The following is a 23,279-nucleotide window of genomic DNA, read 5'->3' as shown; positions in this document are numbered from 1 at the left end:
TTCATGTAGATTGTTTCTTAACTTTTTTAAATGAAATATTAAAATTTAAAGTATTTTTTTTTCTTGATTAACCTGGATCAACATATAACTTGAGATCCAATTTATTGGTTGAGTTAACCTCAAAATCAAGTTTAATAATTATAAAAATATAATGATAAGGATCAATATTTATTTGTCTAGTTAATTATGTAGTTATTACCATGTTCTTTTGAAATGTGAATTAAATTTAATTCATAGGTTAGATTATTTTTTATGTTTGAATTTTTTTTATGGTATGGTTTTAAATTATAAATGAAATTTAGTTTCTAAAAAATATAAAAAAAAATCAGAGGGGAGACTATTCGATTTGTTATAATAATAATTTCTTTTAAAATCGAATTTAGAAACAACATTTCAAAAATACTTTTAATAATACAAACCTTATTTTTCATTTAAAAAAAAAAACAAAACAAAACCCACCGTCACTTTCCTTTCGCTCGTGATGAAACAAAACATCTATTTACCCTTCCTCTCTCCATTATTCCTTGTGCCTCTTCTTCTATAGTAAGTGTTTGGTATTATAATATAGGAATATGTTATTACATTTAAAACCCACGGTCACTTTTTATAAAAAAAAAACTGTTAGTATTTTTCAATTAAAAAATATATCAATATAATATATTTTTATTTTTTATATAAACACATTAAAATCATTAAAAAAACACTTATAATACATCAATCAAAATAAAAATAATTAAAAAAACACTTTTTTAAAATAATAACACAATACCGAACTATATCTTAGAAGTAGAGGATTGATTATAGTGGCAGGGAATAAATCCCTTTCTGTTGTTGTACTGGATATATATATATATGTTGACCCATGAGGAAGTGACTCAGAAACCATGAATGGGATGGACAATTATCATAAAAATATCATAAAGTTATGTACGTAGGCAAAATAATAATAATAATAATAATAATAACAAACACCTCCTCAAAGTAATATTTGAAAATCCAACAATTCTGATAATTGTATTGGTACGTGGTCGAGAGCAGTTGGATCTTTAGAAAGCAAGGATTCTTTCTGGATGCTATCGCCCTGATGGCTGCAAGATTATTCTGGCATCTTGAAGCCTGGTTTTTACATTTGTTGAAATGGACTCCGACCAGGATTTTTTCGGCCGAGGTCTTGTCGGATTGGTAAGCAGAGAATCTCTTCAAGAAGAAGGCAGGAAACTCCACTCACATTCCTGAGATAACATCCGCATGCACTCGACCAAGTAACGTGCTGGCTTTGCCGTTCCCGAATTAATGCTCTACCTAGCTGGGTTTGCTGCAGGGGCTCGATCTCTGTTATTTGCTTTCTTTTTCATAAGATTTTAACCGTTTTTAATGGAATCGACTTGTCTATTTATAAATTATTAACATTGCTAAAATCATGTTATCAGTCTACTTGCTAATGTGTTTTGAGTTTATTTGATATTTATTTTATTTAAGTTTAATTTGAGTAAGATATTAGAATTTTTATTGGAATATTTCTATAAATCTTTTTCTCAACATCCCAATGAAAATATTATTTTGATTTATTTTTTAAAAATATATACTTTTAAGTACAAGATATGTTTATTTATATATTTTTAAAATTTACATATTTTTAAAATGTCTATATTTTATGTTATTTTAAATAAATTAATGTAAGGGTCACTGCAACCAAAAAAAAAAATTATAATAAAAAGAGATGATTTTTTAATTAAAGGTAAAATAAATAGAATTTTTAATTCAATTCATTTCCATAAGTATTCTAAACAATATAATTAAATTAAATTATGTGATTTAATATTTTATTTTTAATATAAAAAATTATAATAAATTAACAATTAAATTCAAATTACTGCTTCAACAAACTCCAAGTTCATCTAACAAAAAAAGAGAGAAAGAGGAGAGAGAAAAAAACACGGGCAAGCTTTAAAAATTATGGATTTTGGTGGGGCTAAAACACTTGAAGGGCATGCAAATTACAGTGGATATAAAATCAGAGATATTAGGCCTCCCATGCACGATAAAACTTTATAATGTTGTGTTGTCATGGATGTTGTCATAGAATGACGCAACACTGTCGTCCAATGACATAACATGGGCATGCCATTGAATCTCGAAATCCTTTATAATATTAGAAAATGTAACACTTTGGAATAATATGATTACTTACTTGTACTATTATTTTTTCCTTAATTTAAGTTAATAATGTTCAGTGTTGTTTTTTTTGTTAAAGGCCGCACTATCTTTTGATTCTTTTCTCGTTAGCAGCAATCTTTGTCGGAAGAATACTTAGCGTCGAAGGAGTTTGTTCGCAGCCCGGGATGATTATTTTGAAACCTTTCCTCAAACCTAATTTTCGTACGAGGAATCTCATGTGCACTTTAAAATATTGCAACAATCAATAAGAACATTAAGCATGTTTCTTTACTTTTCTAGGTAACTTAAAATATTGCCTTACTTCCCTCTGACGCTCAAGCTGGTTCTTTTTTCATTTAGTGCAAAGCGTCTTGCCATGGGATGGGCAAATTTCTGATATGGAAATTTCACGATATCTTCTACCGGAAAACATGCATCCTCTGCTTTATTGTACCTGAAAAGCCCATCGATCATCATAATACAAGTATCAACAACATCCTGTGCACAACCTTTCTTATCCATCTCATGGAAAGTCTCAAATGCCCCCATCAACATCACCCATTTCAAAAAACATTGAAATCAAATATTATTCTGATTTTATTGTGGTAGCTGTTGTAGTTGTGGTTTGAAAAAAAATTGTTTTATAAAAAATATTTTTAATTGAGGTTGGTTTGAAAAAATAAATATTTGATTAAAAATGTGGTTGAAATTGAGGTTGAATAAAAAATTAGTTTTAATGTGTTTGATTAAGAATGCTTTTTAAAATTGAGGTTATAAAATAATTTTAAAAAATATATTTTAATATTGATAATTTTTAATTTAAATTTTATGGATTTAACTTTGCTATTACATCATGAAATAAATCACACTTAAAAAAATTACTTTAACAAAAAACTATCTACAATTCCATTATGTACAAAATTCATCCGATAAAAATTACAAAATTAGATAAAATATTATCAAAAATAAAATTACGATTACAGTACAAGTAAATTTTAATTCACCTTAAACTAATTTAAAAAAAAAAAAACAAATTGTTGTTTACATGAACAGTGAATAATGTGAGTGAAATCAATTAATTACACTGATTAAATAATAATAATAAAAAAAGTTGTTAAGGGAATAATGGAGCATGTCTCCATTTTTCACTGGAAAAAAAAAATGTTTAGTGACCTCCACTGTTTATTGAATAGTTGTCTGCCAAGTAAAAAGCAGCAATTTGCTGCTTTCTATTTTCCTAAAAAGATTGAGGAACCCATGAATAATAAATAACTTTTTTTCTTAACCAAATACTGAACTAGTGTGTTTTTGAAGAAACAAAACTTCTACCTCGCCAAATGAGCTTTTATAAGTAACTATACCAGGAGGGTAACCTATGTTTCCCGTTTCTTGCAAAAATTTATAAGCCTCGCAATTTTTCCAGCTGAACAATTCCTTCAATCGATTCTTTGTATGTTAAAGCATCAGGGAGGCAACCGTTGTCTGTCATATCCTCCAGAAGCTTAAAGCACTCGTCCATTCTATTATTCCGGACCAGAGCCCCAATCATGATTGCATGAGTTCTTGCAGTGGGCGAAGACATGGTTGAATCTCTTATCCTCACGAACACAAAAGGTTCAGCAGCGTTGGTCACCGTCCCTGCTCTGCAAAGTGCATCAATGGAAGTTGTGTATGTAAAACTACCAGGGGTATGGCCGGGCTGGATCATTTCCTCCAAAACCTTCTTCCTCTAGTCGGATTCCTAACTCCAAACCAGCGAAAAAACAATTCATTAATTGTAAGTATTAGCATCAGGCTTAACCTTGTTCTTCACCGTCTTAAACAATGCATCGGCATCCTTGACCAAACTACACTTGCATGAAGCATCCAGCAAGTTAAAGGCATTAATTTCCGGCTGCACTTGACCCTTATCCTCTTCTTCTTGGCGAATTTCTGGACTCGGTCATATACTTCTCGGTATAATTCCTCAAAATGGTTACAAAACCTCAGCAGGAACCACATTCTTGTTATTCCTCTTCAAGTAATCAAACATGCCACAGAGTATTCGAAACTGCTGCTTCTTATATTTCGTACTAGTCAAAATATCAATCATTTCATTACAAGCATAAGGCTCCTGGGAATAATTCTCTTGATGCCCTGGCCACATAAGGAACCTGAACGCACGCAATCTTTTCCTCGAAATTAAGCCTACCGAGCACCTCAAGGACCAAGTCAGTAATCAGCTCTAACCTAAGTTTTCGAGGGTTTGCTCCATATTATGATTATTATGATTACAATTCGAAAAACTAGAGCTGCCCATTAAAATTTCACAAGCTCTATCAACACCACACTCTCTAACACGATTTCTTCTACCCGCCACTCTCAAATGTCTGCTCTAATGGAGCAACATGAGAGCATAGAAATTACACTCGCGGACAAATTTAAGGTTGTTGGAATAAGAGAAAATGAAGGGCTAACGAATTTCTGTAGAAAAGCAAAGAAAGGTAATTTCTCTTAAAAGCAGATAAATATACAAGAATTCTCCTCATTTTTTAAAAGTGTTAAGATTAAGAAGAAGAAGAAGACCTCTATTTTCTTCTTGAATTTCAATAAAAAAACTCCATGACTTTAAAAAGGGAAATCGAAATAGGATGTGAAAATAGCGCTGGAGATTGGTATGCCTCTATCCGATTAGACTGTCAAGCAATGGCGCCAGCACATCAGGAGCGGATAGTTAATGGATCTTGCTTGGAACCAAGACAAAGCTAACTGGTACCTCTGATGAAAAGTGTTCTTGAGGCGCTTACTGTTATTAACTTATTATTTAGTGGGGATAAGATATTAAATCATTTTTTTTTAATATTTCCATCTCTTTTTCTTTGTGCATTATGCCATATAAATAGTTGAAAAGTGCGTCTAAGTTTGAGTTTTAAGACATCAAAAGATCGAGTTTTTTTCATTACTCAGCACCTTGTTATTCAAGGATCGGTTCAAGCTTAAGACATTAAAAGATTTGAGTTTTTTTTTTTTTAAATTGAATGGTGAGAAAAAAATATTTTGAGAGCCAGCAAAGCTGAACAAAAAATTGAGAAAAATAGCTTAGAAAGTGCCACCAAGAATGGCGCAGCTATTTTTTTTTTTGCCATATTTTTGTTTTTGCAAATTTATGCTTCAGGATTCATTGCTTGTGGAGTTATTGCTGCAAAATGACTGAAAATTAAGAGTATATATTATTATTATTATGACGATGATGCGTGAAACTATAGTATATTTGATGCGGTGATTGGTGGAATAGAACTTCCTTCCTCCTGTACCCTCCCAACTCTCATGCACTTTCCCGCTCTCTCACCTACCACCACTCCCCACCCAACTAAAAGGCCAAGAAAACCCTCTCTCTCCTCCGCGACTCAGCCTTGAACCTTCAAAACCATAAAAAAAAAAAAAAAAAAAAAAACCACCATCCTCTCTCCAAACCAACAATAAAAAAAAAACAATAAAAAAAAAAAAAAAACAATGAACTCAACTCTAACCGCGTCTTTTATCCACCTCAAAACTTCCTTCACCTCACCTTCACTTCTCCATTCCACCACTCTCAAATTCCACAATTCCATCTCTACCCCTTCTCTCAAAATACCAAAAGCAGCCGCCTCCTCCTCAAATCACACCTCCAAAAGCCCGTTAACCCAAAAGCTGAAAACCCTCACCAAAACAGCAATTTTGATTGGCGTCGCAGCTTCCATTGCTGGCAAATTCCCTGTATTGTCTGCAAAAGCCGAAACCCCCGCAGCTCTCACCTTCAAATCCTTTGTCTTTTGAGGCTTTGTCCGAGAATGCACTACTAATGGACCGCTGTGGAGAAGGAGAGGCGGTTATTAGAAGGTTACAAGAGGCTTTAGATATTGCATGAGAGGAGAATAAAGTGAAAGAAGCGAGGGACGTGAGGCTGATTGTGGCACAGATACAGTTCCTGCAAAAGAATGTGGAGGAGGCGCTGAAGAGTTATCAAGAGTTGTCAAAAGAGGATCCTAAAGATTTCAGGCCTTATTTTTGTAGAGGGATGATATATAGTTTACTTGATAGAAATGAGGAGGCAAAAGAGCAGTTTGCCAAGTATCGTGAGCTTTCGCCAAAGAAGTTTGAGTTGGAGGGGTATTTGAAGACCTCATTATCAAGGATGAAGCTTTTTGGGTCAAATGAGAAGAACTGAGTTTTGGTTTTTGAAGTTTTGAGGTAATAATGATTTGGAGAATTCAGCTACTGTCCAGATAGAGAAGGAAGAAATTGGATTTTTGGGTAATAATCCTCCATCTCATTTTGTTCAGGATTCATCTGGAAACGTGGCTGAAGTTTCACCAAGGATAATTAAAAGGAACAAAGAAAAAAGAACTGAGTTTTATAGAGCCGTGACACTTGCATTGTTACCACAGCAATGGTTTTGATCATTCCTTTTGAGGATTGTCTCCATGTTAATGCTAAAACTATTGGCTTCACTTGCAAACATGATATCTTGTTGGCCTGCATTTCTTGTGTTTGGAATATTGTGGTTTTAAAATATTCTTCGAATCAATCTTGAAATGTGGAATTTTTTTAGGAATAAGTTAGATAATATATTTACTGCACGGATTTTCCTGATTTCCTTAATGAATTGTCCATCTCCCATGACTTGGAAGTTGATGCATTCTTGTAGTATTTGATATAATCCAACCTCCATGATGTGCATTTAAGGAAGAGATTTGTCTCCACAGTTCAATTATTTTTTTTTTTTTTTAATTTTAAAGGAACACTTTCTAAAGCTCTGTGAGTGGTACTTGAAGTTCTAATTCAGAGCAAATACCATTTTAGCAATAGAGAGGGGACCCTAGGAATAAAGTTTCTCCACAGTTTATTATGTTTGCATATTGAATGTTATTCCTCTTTGCAGTATCCGTACTGTCTGTGATGTCTAAATGGTGTTCCTGGTTGGAGAGAAATGATAGAATTTTAAATGGTGCACTTCAAGACAATTGTTTTGGATAGGATAGTTTTCATTTCTTCTTCGTTGCGTCATGGTTTTTATGCTTTTAGGGGAATTTCCTTGCCCATATTCGGCAGGATTGGGCTCCTCTTTCATGATATTGCTTTCACGTTTTTGAAGTGATTTATATTAATAGGGTGCACATTCAGGATGCAATTATGGAGGGAACAATTCCTTTAATCTTTTTTTTTTATTATTTATTTACATAGATGTTCGGGCCCGCTTACACGCATCACGACTAATTCCACGGTACACTAAACATCTTGTAAACCCAGTGAGCATGTAAGGCACCGCGGGGGATGACCCTGGTGCAGAGAAAAGAAACAAGCTCCTTCTACTACTATACCAGGAGTGCAAACTTTCTTTTATCTTGAGAGGCTGAATGGTGTAAGATTTGACCATTGACGATCCTGCCACTGGAGAGATGAACAAGTCAACATAAATAACTGAAAATAATTACAGTATATTGCAAGTTTTTTGTAGGTGTTATGACCTCATAATATTTCTTTTTTTCTTTCTCCATACAGGAAAAAAAAAAAAAAGGAAAGGAAAAATCACACTGCTATAAACAAATGCAGAAGAAAAGGTGATTTTTTTGAGAAATATTATTTCCTTAATTCGTTAAAGGTTTAAGGCTACTTGCGTTTCCGCCCTCCTTTTCCCTTGTTTTTATTCGACTTGCTGTTTCCCTTCCCCTTGTTCTATATATCACGATTGCTGCCTCCAGTTTCAACAGTATCTCTGAAATGTTTATCTCAGCTAACGCAACTCCCCTCAGCCTTGCTGTTATTATATTCCTCATCACGTTGGCCATCTGACGCAATGCTTCTCTCTGACATCTCTCTTTTAAGATTTTCATCGTGTTGCAAGAATATCTGGCTTAGAAAAAATTCCATTCTGGGCCTTCTTGACAGCAGCTTCTCGAGAAGTTCTCCAATTGTAGAAATGTCGCTCTCATGTTCTGGTTCCCTGAAAATAAAATATACTTGAAATATTATCATAGCAAGTAGAATGAAATACTTCATTAAATACCATGGATCTAGGCATCATGTTTACACTGACCTCATTTCTAATGCAGCATCAAGTTGCCGCATTTCGTGAAGCATGGTGGAAGCTTCCTCAAGCAGGTTTTTATTATCAACACTGGGAGGGTTCTGAAAATTTCCATCAATCGCTGCTTTTAAAAGGCAACTAATTGTGTCTATATCCACCTGAAAAATAAATAATAAAATGATTAGCAGAAAGAGATAACCATGTCTCTGAGCGTGCTAAAAAAATAAAAAATAATTCGAAAAGCAGCATTACCTTAAATGTTGGATCGCATGCAATATTGCTTCTTTCATCTACGTTTGGAGATTTTAGTGCTTCAAATATTTCCCAAAGCCGTTCTTGGCGCAATGGAGGGTTACCCTCATCCTTCTTCCCACACCTCGAGTTCCAGTTAGCCGTATCTCCAACATTAGATGGAAGCTCAGGTATCTTCCCTGAATCTTCAATGCCCTGGGACACTATTCCTTTGAATGAGCTCCCAGTGTTTGCTTCAACATCTCCCGTGTGATCCTGAGCTGTAGCATCAGTCTTTGCAAACAAGACTCTTAATACGTTGTCTTTGCTTTCATTGACCTTCATGTCCACAAAAATAGCATCTGGACATAAAAATCTTGAGTAATTTTTACCAAAACTCACAACTACCAGAGGATTGCCAATCTTGCTAAATGCTTCAGCGACCACAGTTGGATTTACATTCAGAGAATTATACTTCTGCCTCTTCCGGATGGCATCATAAAACTGACTAGGCAGTTTTTTGGTGATAGAGGTCCTACCCAGCAAGTCAGAAAAGCAAGCCTTCACACCATCCGAAGTTCACATAAATTAAACATATTATGACAACCAATCTCAACACTACTACAGCATGGTAGTCATTCAGGACCTTCACGTTCTTTTCCGATACTCTTATCCACTCCATCATATCCTTCTCATTATAAAGCAACAGGTGAACAGTGTCAACAATAAACTTCAGGATGCTGTCTGTAGATTGGGGTGCAAGTCCCGTCAAACTTTCAAAAGTTGGACTCCCGTGGCCTTCTTGGTAGATAAGCCATTCCACAAAAGAAGACTTTGTTGTAAAACAATAGCCTTCGAAGTAGGATAACAAAATTAGCTGGCGTTCGAGCATGTATAAGAAACAACCAGGCAAGATATAATCTCCTTTCCCCCAGTTGGCATTATAAGTATCTACCAGAGCTTCATGCAACTTCCCAATATAGGACACCTCGCTCACATTCCTACAGAGATCCTCAATGAATGCCTTCCATGTAGAATTCCATTGTAAACCATCTGCCATCTTCTCAAATGGTTCGCATACCATCTCACCAGAACCAAGAATCATCGATGTGATCCTTCCAAGTTGCGCATAAGACAGATTGTTCGTTGAGCTCACATCTTCAAAGATAACTTCCCTGAGTAAATTCCTACAAATCTCAGTTCTCCTCAACGAAATCATATTCTCTTTCAGTGATTCTCTCCAGTCCCTAGGATAGATGCAATCATAGAAGCATCTAGTGGCCAGTGGAGTGAATTTCTGCAGTGCCTTGATATCACCGTGTTGACTACTTAGAAACTGGCAATTCAAAAGAAAGTTTGCCACCTCATATATATGAGTAAGAGACCTGCTTTGGCAGAAGAGGGACAAGGAATTCCTAACTGATAAATTGTAAAGGGCTTCAAGATTGGTTAATACATTCATGCCGACAGAAAGTAATTCCGAACACCAATAATCCTGAGCAGCAGTGACAAACTCATGAACATCTACAGAAACCAAGTTCCCCTTCCTTTGAATAAATTTTCTGGGTATGTCCCTCACCCACTGAGCATCCGAGATCATCAGAAAACAGATAGCGTTCAGATTATTAAACTGTCTCTTCACACCCAAGTAATTCAAGCAGAATTCACCAATATCACCATATTCAGTTACATCTTGCCTTTCAAGACGTCCAAGAAACTTGAATATGCTCACAATCTTATCCTTCCAAAAATTCCAAATGTAAACAAGTGTCTCAGCAGAGACCTGGTTGTTCAAAAAGTTTCTTTCTGACAACCTTGCTAAATCAGACACGAAGTCATTTTCCCACCAATACTCTGAGGTATTTAAATGAAGATGCATGTCCAGAATCTTTCGAGCTGATAATATTTCACCTCTGATACTACTATGTCTCCGAGAAGAATCTAGACTTTGATGAATCTTGAATAAGTTGTGGTGGCTATTCAATAAAATTTCAGCCTCTGTGTGAACAAACTCATAAAACTGGGCTGACACATCCTTTGCAAGTAACTTAGCTTTTGTCAAAAGTTCCTCTTTCTGAGGAAACTGCTTTAATGGCCAGCCTTTGCTCCCAGTTGACCAGAGAGAGTTTGCAAACACAAACCACAGAATAAGCAATGATGCCTTCTTAAAATGTCCACCCCTGCCCAGTAGATCTGCCTCAAGGACAAGATCACCTTTCAGCTTTGCAATGCCCGCCGCCTCCAGGAAGTTGCCTGATTCCACTTCCAATGACAAAAGCTCATCAAGGCACCCTAAATTAGTCAAGAAAGTACGAGCTAAAGACATGGAATCAAAAGCTCTAACATATCTCATCATGGCTCTGTTGTCATTGAGCTCGTAATAATGACAAGCACAGCTCTCTTGTTCATTGAATCTGCAGTCCCGTGTTGTCTCCAGCACTGTATATAATGCAAGCCCTGTGTCGAAGATGTACCGCAGACAAGCACTTGGAAGAAATTGCAGCCTTTTGCATATATTCAGCTGCAGACAGTAACTGCAAAAAAACATTCTCCAGCTCTTTCCATTGCAGATTCCCCACATTGCAAGTAAATTCCTACCTGCAGAAGCCAGAAAATCCTACTCGGTAATAACTGTAAGGTTAAGTCAGTCCATTCTGTGCCCAAGCAAAAGCATACCTGTCAACATGTAAAAGCATTCGCAGCATACTCCTTGCCTATTGATTCAAAAATTTCTGCAGCCTGCCTACGGGCAACAGAAGCCATTTCAGGATTTGAACTATGCATTCTGTCAGCAGCTGCTCTAAGCCCAGTAATTGGACAATTTCTCCCCATTCGTCCCCTGCTCTTTCAAAGCACATAGCTGCCATCTCATATTTACCCTCACGTAAAAGCTGTGTGACACCAACAAAAGGTAAAAAAAGGCAAGTTACATTTGTATGAGCATGGCGAGACGACAAGAATGCAGTGTGAAAGACACTTTTATGTCCTTTCAAACAAGTAGGAACGGGATGTTGAAAACATCTAATATCACTGAAAGCAATAAACCAAGATATCCAAACTCAAAAAAAATTGTGTAAAACAATACGGATAACCTCCAGTCCAAGACAAATTTTACCTCAAGTGAATGCATCAACTTTTGATCAATCACAAAAAATAATTAAATAGAGATTGCATATTAATTTTTTTTAAGAACATAAAAATCAAGAAATTATAAGTTAAATGCTACATTAGTATAACAAGAAGCAAACCTTGTAACCCTGAGACTTCCACTCTTCAGGACTGCTAGAAACTTGCATTGCTTGGGCAAGCGAATCATCCAGTTTCCTCACTTGGACAAGGCCCTTCTTCATCCAGTAGTCAAACACAGGTCTGGAGAACTCCTCCACATTCTCACAAATCCACAACCTTTGCCGTGTACGAGTGATAGCAACGTATAATTGCTTCAACTCAGAGCACAAGACATTATCTTTTGCTGGGTCGAAACTTGGAAAGGATGGGGAATTGGCATCAAGTAAATCTTGTTCCTTCATAAACTCATAGACAACTCTCCATTTATTTTTCGAAGGTGATGAGCCAAAAAAGTTGTACAAGAGGACATCCTAAAAAAATGATGAGGCAAAGAGTTAAAAGGGCAAAGACATCTGTGCCTAAAAGAAATGTAAATGTTTTTCAAGATTGTAAGCATCCATCAGATTTTTTAAAAAAAAAAATATCCGCTCTCTGGCACCACATCTATAAACTCAAACAACAATTCAGAACTAAAGATGTACAAATTATCGAAAGGCTGAAATTACGAGCATGGTAAAAATTTATGGATGTGGTGATCAAATGTGTTGACTTGGACAAAAGGAAAAGCGCCTGGAAAGAAGTGCAAATAACAAAGATGATGTTCTAAATAGAAAAAACAAGATGTACAGTAAACCACTGACCTGAAATTCTAGGCCCTTGCACTCTACAACAGTCAAAACAAGAGCATGCTTCCTAACATAGTTATCAATCTCTTTCCTAGCAGCATCATCCCGCACCAGTATCACTTGCTCTGCTCCAAATCCAACAAAATTGCTTCTCACATTCCCACTATTCCCGAAAATAGTTACAATTGCATTTTCATCATTCCTAGATTCAAGTAAAATAGGAGCTTCCCCAGAAATAAGACTTATTTCATGGCTTAAAATATCAATAAATGAAGAGAAAAAACGGTAAAGAAGATCAATAACACTTTGAGCTAAATTGAGTACACCAGCATGGGTACGGAAGTTCTGGTTCAAATGAAATATATTAGATATTTGACCTTTCTCGCTTCTGTCATTTCCTGCACTCCTTGATGCTAAAACAAACTCTTTGTAGAACAAAGATCTTATATCTTCAAACCTGAAGTCAATCCCCTTAGCAATTGTTTGCGCTGTATCACCACAAAAAACAAATCCCTCATCTACATTTCTACATATATGTTTGAAGAGAGCAATCTGCCTCATTGTAAGATCTTGGACTTCATCAATATAAACAAAATCCATGGCAACACCCTTATACTTGTAAGTTTTAAGACGAAGATGAAGATCATTTACAAAATCAGCCATATCAAAGTCACCATTTTTTGCCTTCATCTTTTCATATTTTTCAAAAATGTCATATATTAAATCTCTGTTCTGCCTATTTAAAGTGGATTTACGACCTTCTGACAGAAAAACATAATCCTTTCGGCTCAGTCTGCCATCACCAGACTCTCCAGCTCGCAGGCCACCTTTTATGTGGGAAATTATCTCCGTAAATACCCTCGATGAATCAAGTTTTTTTTTTAATTTTTCATTGAAACGTGGCCAATAAACTGCACCAAACTTCTCGAAGTTAACCTCCTTTGTTCTTATAAGAGTTTGTGCTGAGATTGATCCTGTATTCCCCACTTTTTCATGCAAAAGCTGCCTCATGTCAGAAAATCTTTCAAAGTACGAATTACCCACTGTTCCATCGAGCATCATTAAAAATTTAAAGAAAGTGATAACAAGTGGGTATGACTTTGAAGGAATATCTAAGAAAGAGTTTGGAATATCTTTGAATTGTGCTGCGTCATCAATATCTTCCATATCAACTGAACTCTCTTCTGCTGAGTATTTTCCACCAGAGGCAAAGCTGTACACACACAACAACGCTAATATAAGAAAACAAATGCAGAAAGCAGGGTAATTTTTGGAAGAATTTTTCGAAGGTTAACAATAATAGAATGGGGTGATCTGATTAAAAAGAAATGTTTATGAAGTACAGAAGTAAGCTAAGCTAATTTGAAGGGCCTGCTATAAATTTCTAAAAGTTCAATCCAGCAATGCATAAGAACAAATGCTTGTTTTAGACAATAAAATTTCCTTAATAACAAGTTGCATCATGCAAAGCACACTTTGCAAGAAAAAAATTTAACCTGGAGGTATCAGCTCTAGCGTACAGTGTATTTTCTAAAACAATACAAACCTTTTCCATTGTATCACATGATGCTTGATGGCATAACAGAGTTTTGGACTGGCTGTCACTAAAAGTTGACGCAAGACAGTTTCTTTGGCATCTCCAACACCATCCCCAACAGATTTAATGTCATCAGCAACATTGTTTCTCCTGCTGCTGTCCTCTGAAGTATTTAAGTATCCCTGTGTTGCCGTATAATATAGTTCTTCTTTCTTAAACAGCTTCATTGTCAAAACAGTCGTTTTACCAGTCCCTGATCGTCCTAGTATAAATGTACTTCTTGGGAATATGATTATCTCGAATTCTTCATCAGTCACTTCAAATGGGAGTTCCAATTCTCTTCCATCACGGTCAGAAAGCAAGTGGCTCACGACCCCACAAGATATTGAGTAGAACTTTATCAACAACAAACTATCACTCACTTTTGAGTTCTCTACATAATAGGAACCATCAGGACCATCAGGATTTGAATTGCTTCTTATTTCATTGTTGCTGCAACTCTTATATCTGGGAATATCAAAAGAGGTTGTCCAAGTTTTTGGAACTTCCAGATCTCTGAACAAAAACAAACAATAAGAAAAACTCAACAAAAGAAAAGGAAATCTAACCGTTTCAGCCAAATTTAAGCAAATTTCTATGTAATTATTTAAGAACACAAGTGCACAACTAGAGATAGAATAAATATTGCAAAGGCATACCCCTCTAGACATTTCTCATTGCAATGACTGATAAAATCGTCAGTGTACGTCTTAAAGATGCCCTCTAGACGTTCAGCCAATATAGGAATATCTTCTAATGGTAATAAATCCCAAACCTTCAAAACTTGTTTGTAGCGTATTTCCTTCACTAGGTCAATTGAACAGATTACATAAAGTCCTTCAACCTTGAACTGTTTCAAGATTTGAGAAGAGCTTCCGCAAATGAAGTCCACATTCCTTTTCTTAGGACGCCAGCCACTGGAAAGTTTCAGTAGAAGGTACAGAACAAGTGTCTTTTTTCTTACTGATGCTAGTTTGCCAAATGATTTTTTGAAGTATTCACTGAAAACAACCTGGACCGCACAAATATCAAAAGAAAATAACTATGATGCTTAACACGAAACATCTGCCATAAGGACTGCCATAATACAAATATGATGGATGGCAGAAACGTAACTACGAGATAAATACCTTCCATCTAGCACTTCTGAATAGTGCACTGTCTCCCTTAATCAAATCATCCAGCTGATCAAACTCTTTCTTGACTTCTAAAATGGCTTTGGCCAAATCCTTGTCTTCATCAGCATTAAAGAAACAATTGCGTTCCTTAGCATCATGGACTAAGTTTTCCCAAATAGATTTACTATTTGATAGGGTTCTTTCATTCCCCAAAATCCAAAGACAATGCCTGAAATGGCATTAAAAAAAGGTAAGAACTGTCGTTAGAACAATTAAAAGACACCAGGAAAGAGCTAGTTGGAAGCACTACCTCGCCCGTGTAAGAGCAACATTAATTCTCCGAGAATCAGACATGAACCCAATTCTTCCACCTGTATTGGATCTCACAGTTGATATTATTACGATGTCCTCTTCACCACCTTGAAATCCATCGATTGAACTCACCTTTACTGAAAAACCATCAATGTTTTCATACTTCTCACCAAGCTTCTCTTGAATCGCACCAACTTGAGCAGTATATGGAGATATTACACCAACTCTAACCTTTTGTCCACTCCATGCTGCATGCAGAAACATCAAAGGATGTCAAATAATAATAACAATAATAAGAAGTGATAGCAAAATCTTGTGGCAGGAATTGTTTCGATGAAATGATGTTAAGCCAAAAGTTTATCACAGAAAAGTATCAAATTCATTGTGTCTATGCTTTCTTCAAAAGTGAAAGGGCATTTGCATTGTCTCACTTCTCTATTATTAGTCTCTCTGAAAACAAGATGTCAATAAGCATCGACTTTAAAGGAGCTAAACAGTCATACAAGTGTTTTTAATGCAAGATGAAAACACCGTCAGAGAAAGTTTGGTAGTTGAAGATCATTTAATTTCCTCATATGCCAAAGCAAAACAATTGTAAGCATCAGTTTGCACAAAAAAATTCCAAGCCTTCGGCTGTAATCATATATAAAAAGTCCTAAACACGATGGTAACAGAAACTTCATGTTCTTGCATAATATACCTTTGTACAGACTTCGCAGTAATTTCAGCACAATGGCTACCTCAACCATATTTTTCCTGCTATGCCCGACATCATCTAGCTCTTCTCTTCCACCAATTACATTTATGAATGTATAGGGACCAAACATTGGCCCTGGAAGATAATGCTTTTCATAACTTCTAGCCCTGACATTTGGTGCATCTAAGATCTTATTGAAGTAGAATTTTGAATTAGGGAAGCAACTGATGGATGGATGCATTCTGTACTGCATATCTAAAAGATGTTTGGAATGACCCAATGAGCCGAGCCTTTCAAATAAACTCCTTCCAAAGCCAGCTTTATCACAAACCTAAGAACCATAAGCTATAAGAAGCCAATAGTGTAGAAAGTAACAAATCTAAAATTCAGTTCAACAAAAAAGACATTAATAAAACAACGAGGTAGCATTTTCTTACATTGCTTACGACCATAGCTGGTAATTGACACTCATCACCGATTAGAATAGCATGCCTAATACCGGGAAGTAGTAAGGGTATTGTTGATTCACACTCTTTTAGCTGAGCTGCTTCGTCAACTACCAAAAAGTTCAGTGGTTCTATAGGCAACAAATGCAACTTATACGAACTAGAAGCTGTGCACAAAAATAAGGTTGCTTTCTGGAAACAGAATTCCTCTATTGACCGCTTGCTCATGGCACGTGGAAGATCCAGATGGCGGAGAGAATCCCAGACACTTTTCAACATAGTAAGGCATTCACTTCTCTTTAGCCTCAACCGCAACAATATATCATTAAAACCTTTGAAAGAATCCTCATCTAACTCTGGGTGTGAAAAAACTTCATGCAATTCATCAGAAATCACAGCCGCATGGAATAGACAAGATTCAAAAGAGTTAAGTGACCCAAACAAAGATACGATGTTCTGAATGTTATGTTTGAGAATGCAAGTTTCTGGTATGTGAGTGCATAATAAAGTGAGGCATCTTTTTAGAGGTAATGCAGTAGAGCGGAATCTATCTCTCATAAATTCGAGAAACGTTTTCAGCTCTCCTTTGAGGGCACCAGCTTGATAGCTACAGGATTCCCTTTTCTCTTCATTTTCATCACCATGCTCCTGCGTTTTGATTAATTCATTCTCCACGAAAATGGCATACTGAGAAACACAATCTTCAAAAAAATCAATTGTCGAATTGAAACAATTCCACCAACCAGTCAGAGGTGCAAAGCACTCTATAAGCCTTTTGACACGATAATCCAAGTAGACTTCCTGAGTTTCAGAATCAACTTTGAGTCTGTCCTTATTCCCAAACAAAAGAATATCTCCCACAGAATGAAACAAAGAATCAGTTCCTGAATCTGCTTCATGAGATTCTGTGACCAGCTTGAGCACCCTAGAGGCCACTTCTGTAATTGAAGCATTGGTTGGGGCACATGTTAGAGTTCTGCATTTCATTTTTAGGAGGCTAAAGAGCAACACACTGATTGTTTTGGTTTTCCCGGTCCCTGGCGGGCCCCAAATAAGTTCAACTGTCGACTTATGGTTGCGTTGCTTTTTAAGCAGACATGCCAAAACCGCCTTGCTTTGGGATTCATTCAGTTCAGATGACAAATTCACAACATTCTCATCATAGATTGCACGTTCCCACATAGAATATTGGTTGCAGTTTTCCTCAACCTGTTATCCAACAGGGAAACTCAATCAAGTTCGAAACAATATATTACATGCAAAACAGACACAAATTCGTCTCCTGGAAGTTATGTCTGCAACTGAATATATATATAACAGAAAAAAATAGTAGAAAGATAAAAATTATAGAGAGAGAAAGTGAGAGCGTGAGGGTACAAGTAGATTAAAATAATTTTTTTAACATTTTACTTTACATTCCAAGCAAGAAGCTCAAATGATGATACGAGTAGAAAAGCGAGCAGATCCACCACTCAGTCCGTCCATTTTCTCCGGCTTTATTCCAAATTTGGTTTTGAATACCACCAATCCATCCCTCAAGAACAATTTGGAAATTAATAGCATATTTTAAGCCAAACTGGCTATCTCCATGATGTTTCCACGTGTGAAAATATAGCATCTACATGTGACCTAAGGTAATGCAAAATCTACATGATACTAGAGACAGTAATCACATTCATATATATATATATATATATATATATATATATATATATATCTTACCACAGAATCAGTGCACAGAATCTCTTTGATGATATTCAAGTTTCCGGACATGTGGAGTGCATTCCATATTCTTTTGCTAGTTGTTATATTAGTCAATGAAACCACAGTAAGTGATTTCTGCAGTCCATCACTAATTTCAATGTCTTTTTGCGCTTTGACTGTGAAAGAAGTATATGTAGCAGCATCCTCAGTCTCATCTCCTCTTATAGTGGTGACCACAGCAAATGTCCATGTCCATCCAACACTTTGCAAATCAGAGACATTTTCAGGTTTAGCGCTTGTTAAAATAACGATGTCGCCGGGCAATGTTTTGTAATGCTCCTTGCCACTGCCACGGGATCTGTTTCTCCAATAATCAATATTAACATCATACAGTAATGTGCCGTGGGGCTTGGCCTCAAAGAAAGCAACCATTTCAGCAAACGGTGCTGTGGATATATTATGCATGCTTGAGCTCAATTCTGCACGGGTTTCTTCCAACAAAGGAGTTACATATGATCCGAGATAATGCCGAACCGAGTAAAATGACTCCGGAATATTTTCCACCTATAAAGGAAAGCAAAACACGAGGTCATTCAAAGGACATGAAGGCACCTCAAAGCATGCTATCTCCAATTATTCGGCTGCTACAATAATCTAATCTCTTTACACGATGCGAGGACAGCTCAACTGCAACAAAATTATTTCCAGGGAACACAGCGGCTGGTTTCAAAGGCGAGGAGCTTTCACAAAAATATAAACAACACTGAACAATATTTAATTGTATAATCGAATTACACATTTATTTAACAGGTTGCGCCATTGCATCACATCACATGCTCAACAAATAAACAAGTGAGTATCCATGTCAAGAGTTTTGGCACAATTAATCAATCATGTAGTAGCATTAAGACTAACGCATATATCTAAACAGCTACCAATTGTCAACTCCTAAAAAATGTTTTGACACCAAGCATGCATGCAAGAACAAACTCCATTATTAAAAGAATTTCCAAAACTCCCTTTTTATGGTGAGTTGGAGCTGCTCTGCCTCAGCTTACGTTCAGGGCAAGCAATGTGCAATTCAAAATGGAATGGACTTGTAAGGGTCTAACCCACTATCGATGTAAGAACCAAATAATTTTCTTAAATCAAGAAGTTGTTTAATAAAGGAAACGTCAATTCACAGCTCAGTAAAATAATCCAAAAGCTGCAAATAATAGTCGCATGCCAACAATCTAATTTTACAAAATAAATAACTAAAGAGAGAATGATTAAAATGGAAGGTAGAAAAGGTAAAAACCTTGAAACGATTTTCATTGAAAATATCCTCAAGAGACCATGAAAAAATGGTGTCAACGAAGCCATGATCATTAGTAATTTTCTTCTTCTTCATCATCTTGCTTGAACTCTCTGATCTTTCCATCATCAATTTCTCGTTTGTCTGCGATGATGAAAAAAGCTTCCTACTTTAAAACTTATAAAGGAAGGAAAAAAGGTGGGGGGGGAGTTCCTTCGCCACAAAGAAACAGGTATAAACACCGAAGGAAAGAAAAGGTGGTTCCCTTCTTGACTTAAAATGCAGTATACAATGCTGTGAAAATTCTGGTTCGTTTCTTGAAAAGAAGGACCACTATACAATATTGCAGTATTCTGGTTCCTTTCTTGACTTAAAAAAGCTCCTTTTTTTTTTTCTTGTGCTCCTTCTGCACATGGAAATGTCATTGGTATCAATAATGTAACTCCTTTGAAGTAAGGTGTTGTATAACTTTTTTAAAAAAAAAAAAAGAATTCTTCAACATCTATGTGTATATTCTTTGTTTTCATTCAGGTTATGCTACTTTCTTGACTTGTGTTCCACTACAAAATTGGATTAAATTTTTCTAATTTAAAAAAATATTTACTGAACGGGAAACTTTATGGTATTATTATTATTAAACTCCGCCTCATAAATTACTTTCAGGATGTTTTTTTTTTTAAATTATGATAATTTTTAAAAAAATTAAATTAAATTATTATGATTATTTTAAAATACATAAAATGTTAAAGAATAAAATTAGATAATGTAGTTTTTTATTTCAAAATAGATAATTAATTTTTTAATATAAGAAATGAATAACATAATTATGACTATAACTTTTTTATTTGAAAAAAAAACTCGTAAACATCTACAAGGATTTATATATATATATAATCGATAAGAGTGTAGACTATAAACTAAAATCAGCTCGTCAAAAGTAGTGGAAGGATTCTTCTAGGTTTGTTCGAAGAAAGGTTTTTGCTGTGAAACAAATGACAGGGATGTATGAAATGGACGAATGAATCGAATATTATCCAACATGACAGAGACGAGCTCATCGTTGACAAATGGGAAAAACATAGGAGATGTCTCGTGCAGAGGAATCGAAGGTATTCCTTTTGTTTTGGCATCTTATACGCGTGATTCTATTCTTCTTCTTTTTTTGGTGGTTATTAGTTTATATTAAAGTAAACACTTCAATAATATTTTATTTTTTAAAATATGAAATTGAAAACTTATTAGTGTGTCGTGTTTTTCTAATTAAAAATAAAAAATATTTTTTATTTAAATAATGTAATTTAAAAAAAAAAATAATAGCTTTTCAATATTGAATAAAAACCTTATGAAGTAATTTTTTATAATATATATTAACGGGATTTTTTTTTTTTAAATGAAATATTAAAATTTTAAGTTTTTATTTTTTATTGATCTGGATTAATGTATAATTTGAGATCCAATTTGTTGGTTAGGTTAACTTCCAATTATAAAAATATAATGATAAGGATCAATATTTATTTGTCTACTTAGTTAGTGTTAGTTATGTAGTTATTACCATCTTCTTTTAAAATGCGAATTAAATCACTACACTGTGGAATAACATGATTACTTACTTGTACTATTATTTTTTCCTTAATTTAAGTTAATAATGTTCAGTGTTGTTTTTTTTGTTAAAGGCCGCACTATCTTTTGATTCTTTTCTCGTTAGCAGCAATCTTTGTCGGAAGAATACTTAGCGTCGAAGCAGTTTGTTCGCAGCCCGGGATGATTATTTTGAAACCTTTCCTCAAACCTAATTTTCGTACGAGGAATCTCATGTGCACCTTAAAATATTGCAACAATCAATAAGAACATTAAGCATGTTTCTTTACTTTTCTAGGTAACTTAAAATATTGCCTTACTTCCCTCTGACGCTCAAGCTGGTTCTTTTTTCATTTAGTGCAAAGCGTCTTGCCATGGGATGGTTATAGAATATCCTCATGTGCTCTTAGAGCCTGTGGATGGCTCAGGTATTATCAATCACTGAAAGCTGCATCAGAAAAGTGTCAAATTTCTGAGATGGAAATTTCACGATATCTTCTACCGGAAAACAAGCATCCTCTGCTTTATTGTAACTGAAAAGCCCATCGATCATCAGAATACAAGTATCAACAACATCCTGCGCGCAACCTCTCTTATCCATCTCATTCCAAGCCTCAAATGCCCCCATCAACATCACCCATTTCTAAAAACATTGAGATCAGCATAGTATTCTGATTTATTGGAAATATATTAAAACTGTTCAGTGTTTTATTGTGCAATCTACAATGAAATGCTAAGTATTGCTTTTTTTATTAATTTTTATGTCTTTAAGGTTTTTTTTTTCTTTGTGTTTTTTTTTAATGATTTTTTAAATTTAGTTTGTTAATGTTAATTTTTTTTATTTAGTTATTAGACTTTCATAACACAGATCACGGGTTTAACGGGTTAATCTAGTTTGACAAGTGAATCTAAAATTTTATTTTTGTTTTTTTTTAATTAATTTTTTTTGTTTATTTTAGTTTGTTAATGTTAAATTTTTTTTTCTATTTAATTATTAGACTTTCATGACACGTATTCCCAGCTTGAAGGGTTAACCCAGCTGAGCAGTTTTTTTTTTTCATTTTTTATGCCTTTAAGGTTTTTTCCTTTTTTCTTTTAATAATTTTTTAAAATTTAGTTATCGACTTTCATAACACAGATCCCGAGTTTGACGGGTTAACCTGATTTGACGAGTGAACCCGAAATTTTATTTTTTTTTTTAATTAATTTTTTTTCATTTATTTTAGTTTGTTAATGTTAATTTTTTTTTAATTTAATTATTAGACTTTCATGACACGTATTCCTGGCTTGACGGGTTAACCCAGTTAATTTTGGGTTAACCTGTCAATTTTTTTGTCTTTTTAGTTATCAAACTTTCATGACGTGAATCTCAGATTTGAAGGGTTAACCTGGTTTGAAGGGTTAACCCAGTTAATTCAGATTTTTTTTTTTTTTTTCTTCATTAGTTTTTTTTTTCCTTGTTGGTTTTTTTTCTTTGTTTTTTTATTAATCTATTTAATTATCATATTTTTATAACACGACCTTGCTGCCAAACCCGCATCCAAGGCTATTGGGTCCAGTGTTGCAGCCAGACTCACTTAAACTTGAGTAATTTAAGTTTAATATTATTAATAATATTATAAATATTACTCTCAAGTCAATCGTTGCAGCTAGATCCAAGGCTCTTGGGCATATCTTTTGCATAAAGACCTAACACTCTTAAATCTTAGTTGTTTTTGATATTTTTTATGAAAGAAAAAAATTAACCCGTGACATATATCTTTTTTTTCATTTTCTTTTCCTTTTTAAAGTTTTTATTGTGGACTGCACAGTGCAGTCCATAATGAAAAAGCTGATGTATTTATTTATTTTTTTATCTTCTTTCATTGCTTTTTTTTTAATTATTTTTTTTTATTTTAGTTTGTTGGTATTAACTTTCTTTTTATTTAGTTATCAGACTTTCATAACACGGATCCCTGATTTGACGAGTTAACCCAGTTGATTCAAATTTTTTTCTTTTTCTTCATTAGTTTTTTTCTTCATGTGAGTTTTTTTCTCTTTGCTTTTTCTTTTTTAATTAATCCTTTTTTTTTTCAAATTTAGTTCATTGATATTAAATTTTTTTTCTATTTAGTTATCATACTTTCATGACACGAATCCTAGGTTTAACGAGTTAATCCTTTGATTCAGATTTTTTTTTCTTTTTCATTATTAGTTTTTTTCT

The 23,279-nt window shown here is 34.7% G+C and overlaps 1 protein-coding gene across 1 annotated transcript; it reads right to left on the bottom strand.

The window, feature by feature from the left end:
* Positions 1 to 7,597: 7,597 nt before the first annotated feature.
* LOC118054932 (uncharacterized) lies at positions 7,598 to 19,823 on the bottom strand. Its single transcript, XM_073410663.1, is given in 16 exon segments — positions 7,598 to 8,119; positions 8,213 to 8,361; positions 8,456 to 8,986; positions 8,988 to 10,843; positions 10,846 to 11,247; positions 11,250 to 11,325; positions 11,683 to 12,033; positions 12,364 to 13,561; positions 13,895 to 14,440; positions 14,584 to 14,936; positions 15,055 to 15,271; positions 15,353 to 15,602; positions 16,055 to 16,382; positions 16,489 to 17,706; positions 18,220 to 18,765; positions 19,502 to 19,823. Coding segments are annotated over 16 exon segments (8,481 nt in total). The 5' UTR covers positions 19,628 to 19,823; the 3' UTR covers positions 7,598 to 7,785.
* Positions 19,824 to 23,279: the final 3,456 nt, after the last annotated feature.

The sequence above is a fragment of the Populus alba genome, chromosome 8, assembly GCF_005239225.2.
Source record: "Populus alba chromosome 8, ASM523922v2, whole genome shotgun sequence".
NCBI lineage: Eukaryota > Viridiplantae > Streptophyta > Magnoliopsida > Malpighiales > Salicaceae > Populus > Populus alba.
This window is presented reverse-complemented; position numbering and strand designations above follow the sequence as displayed.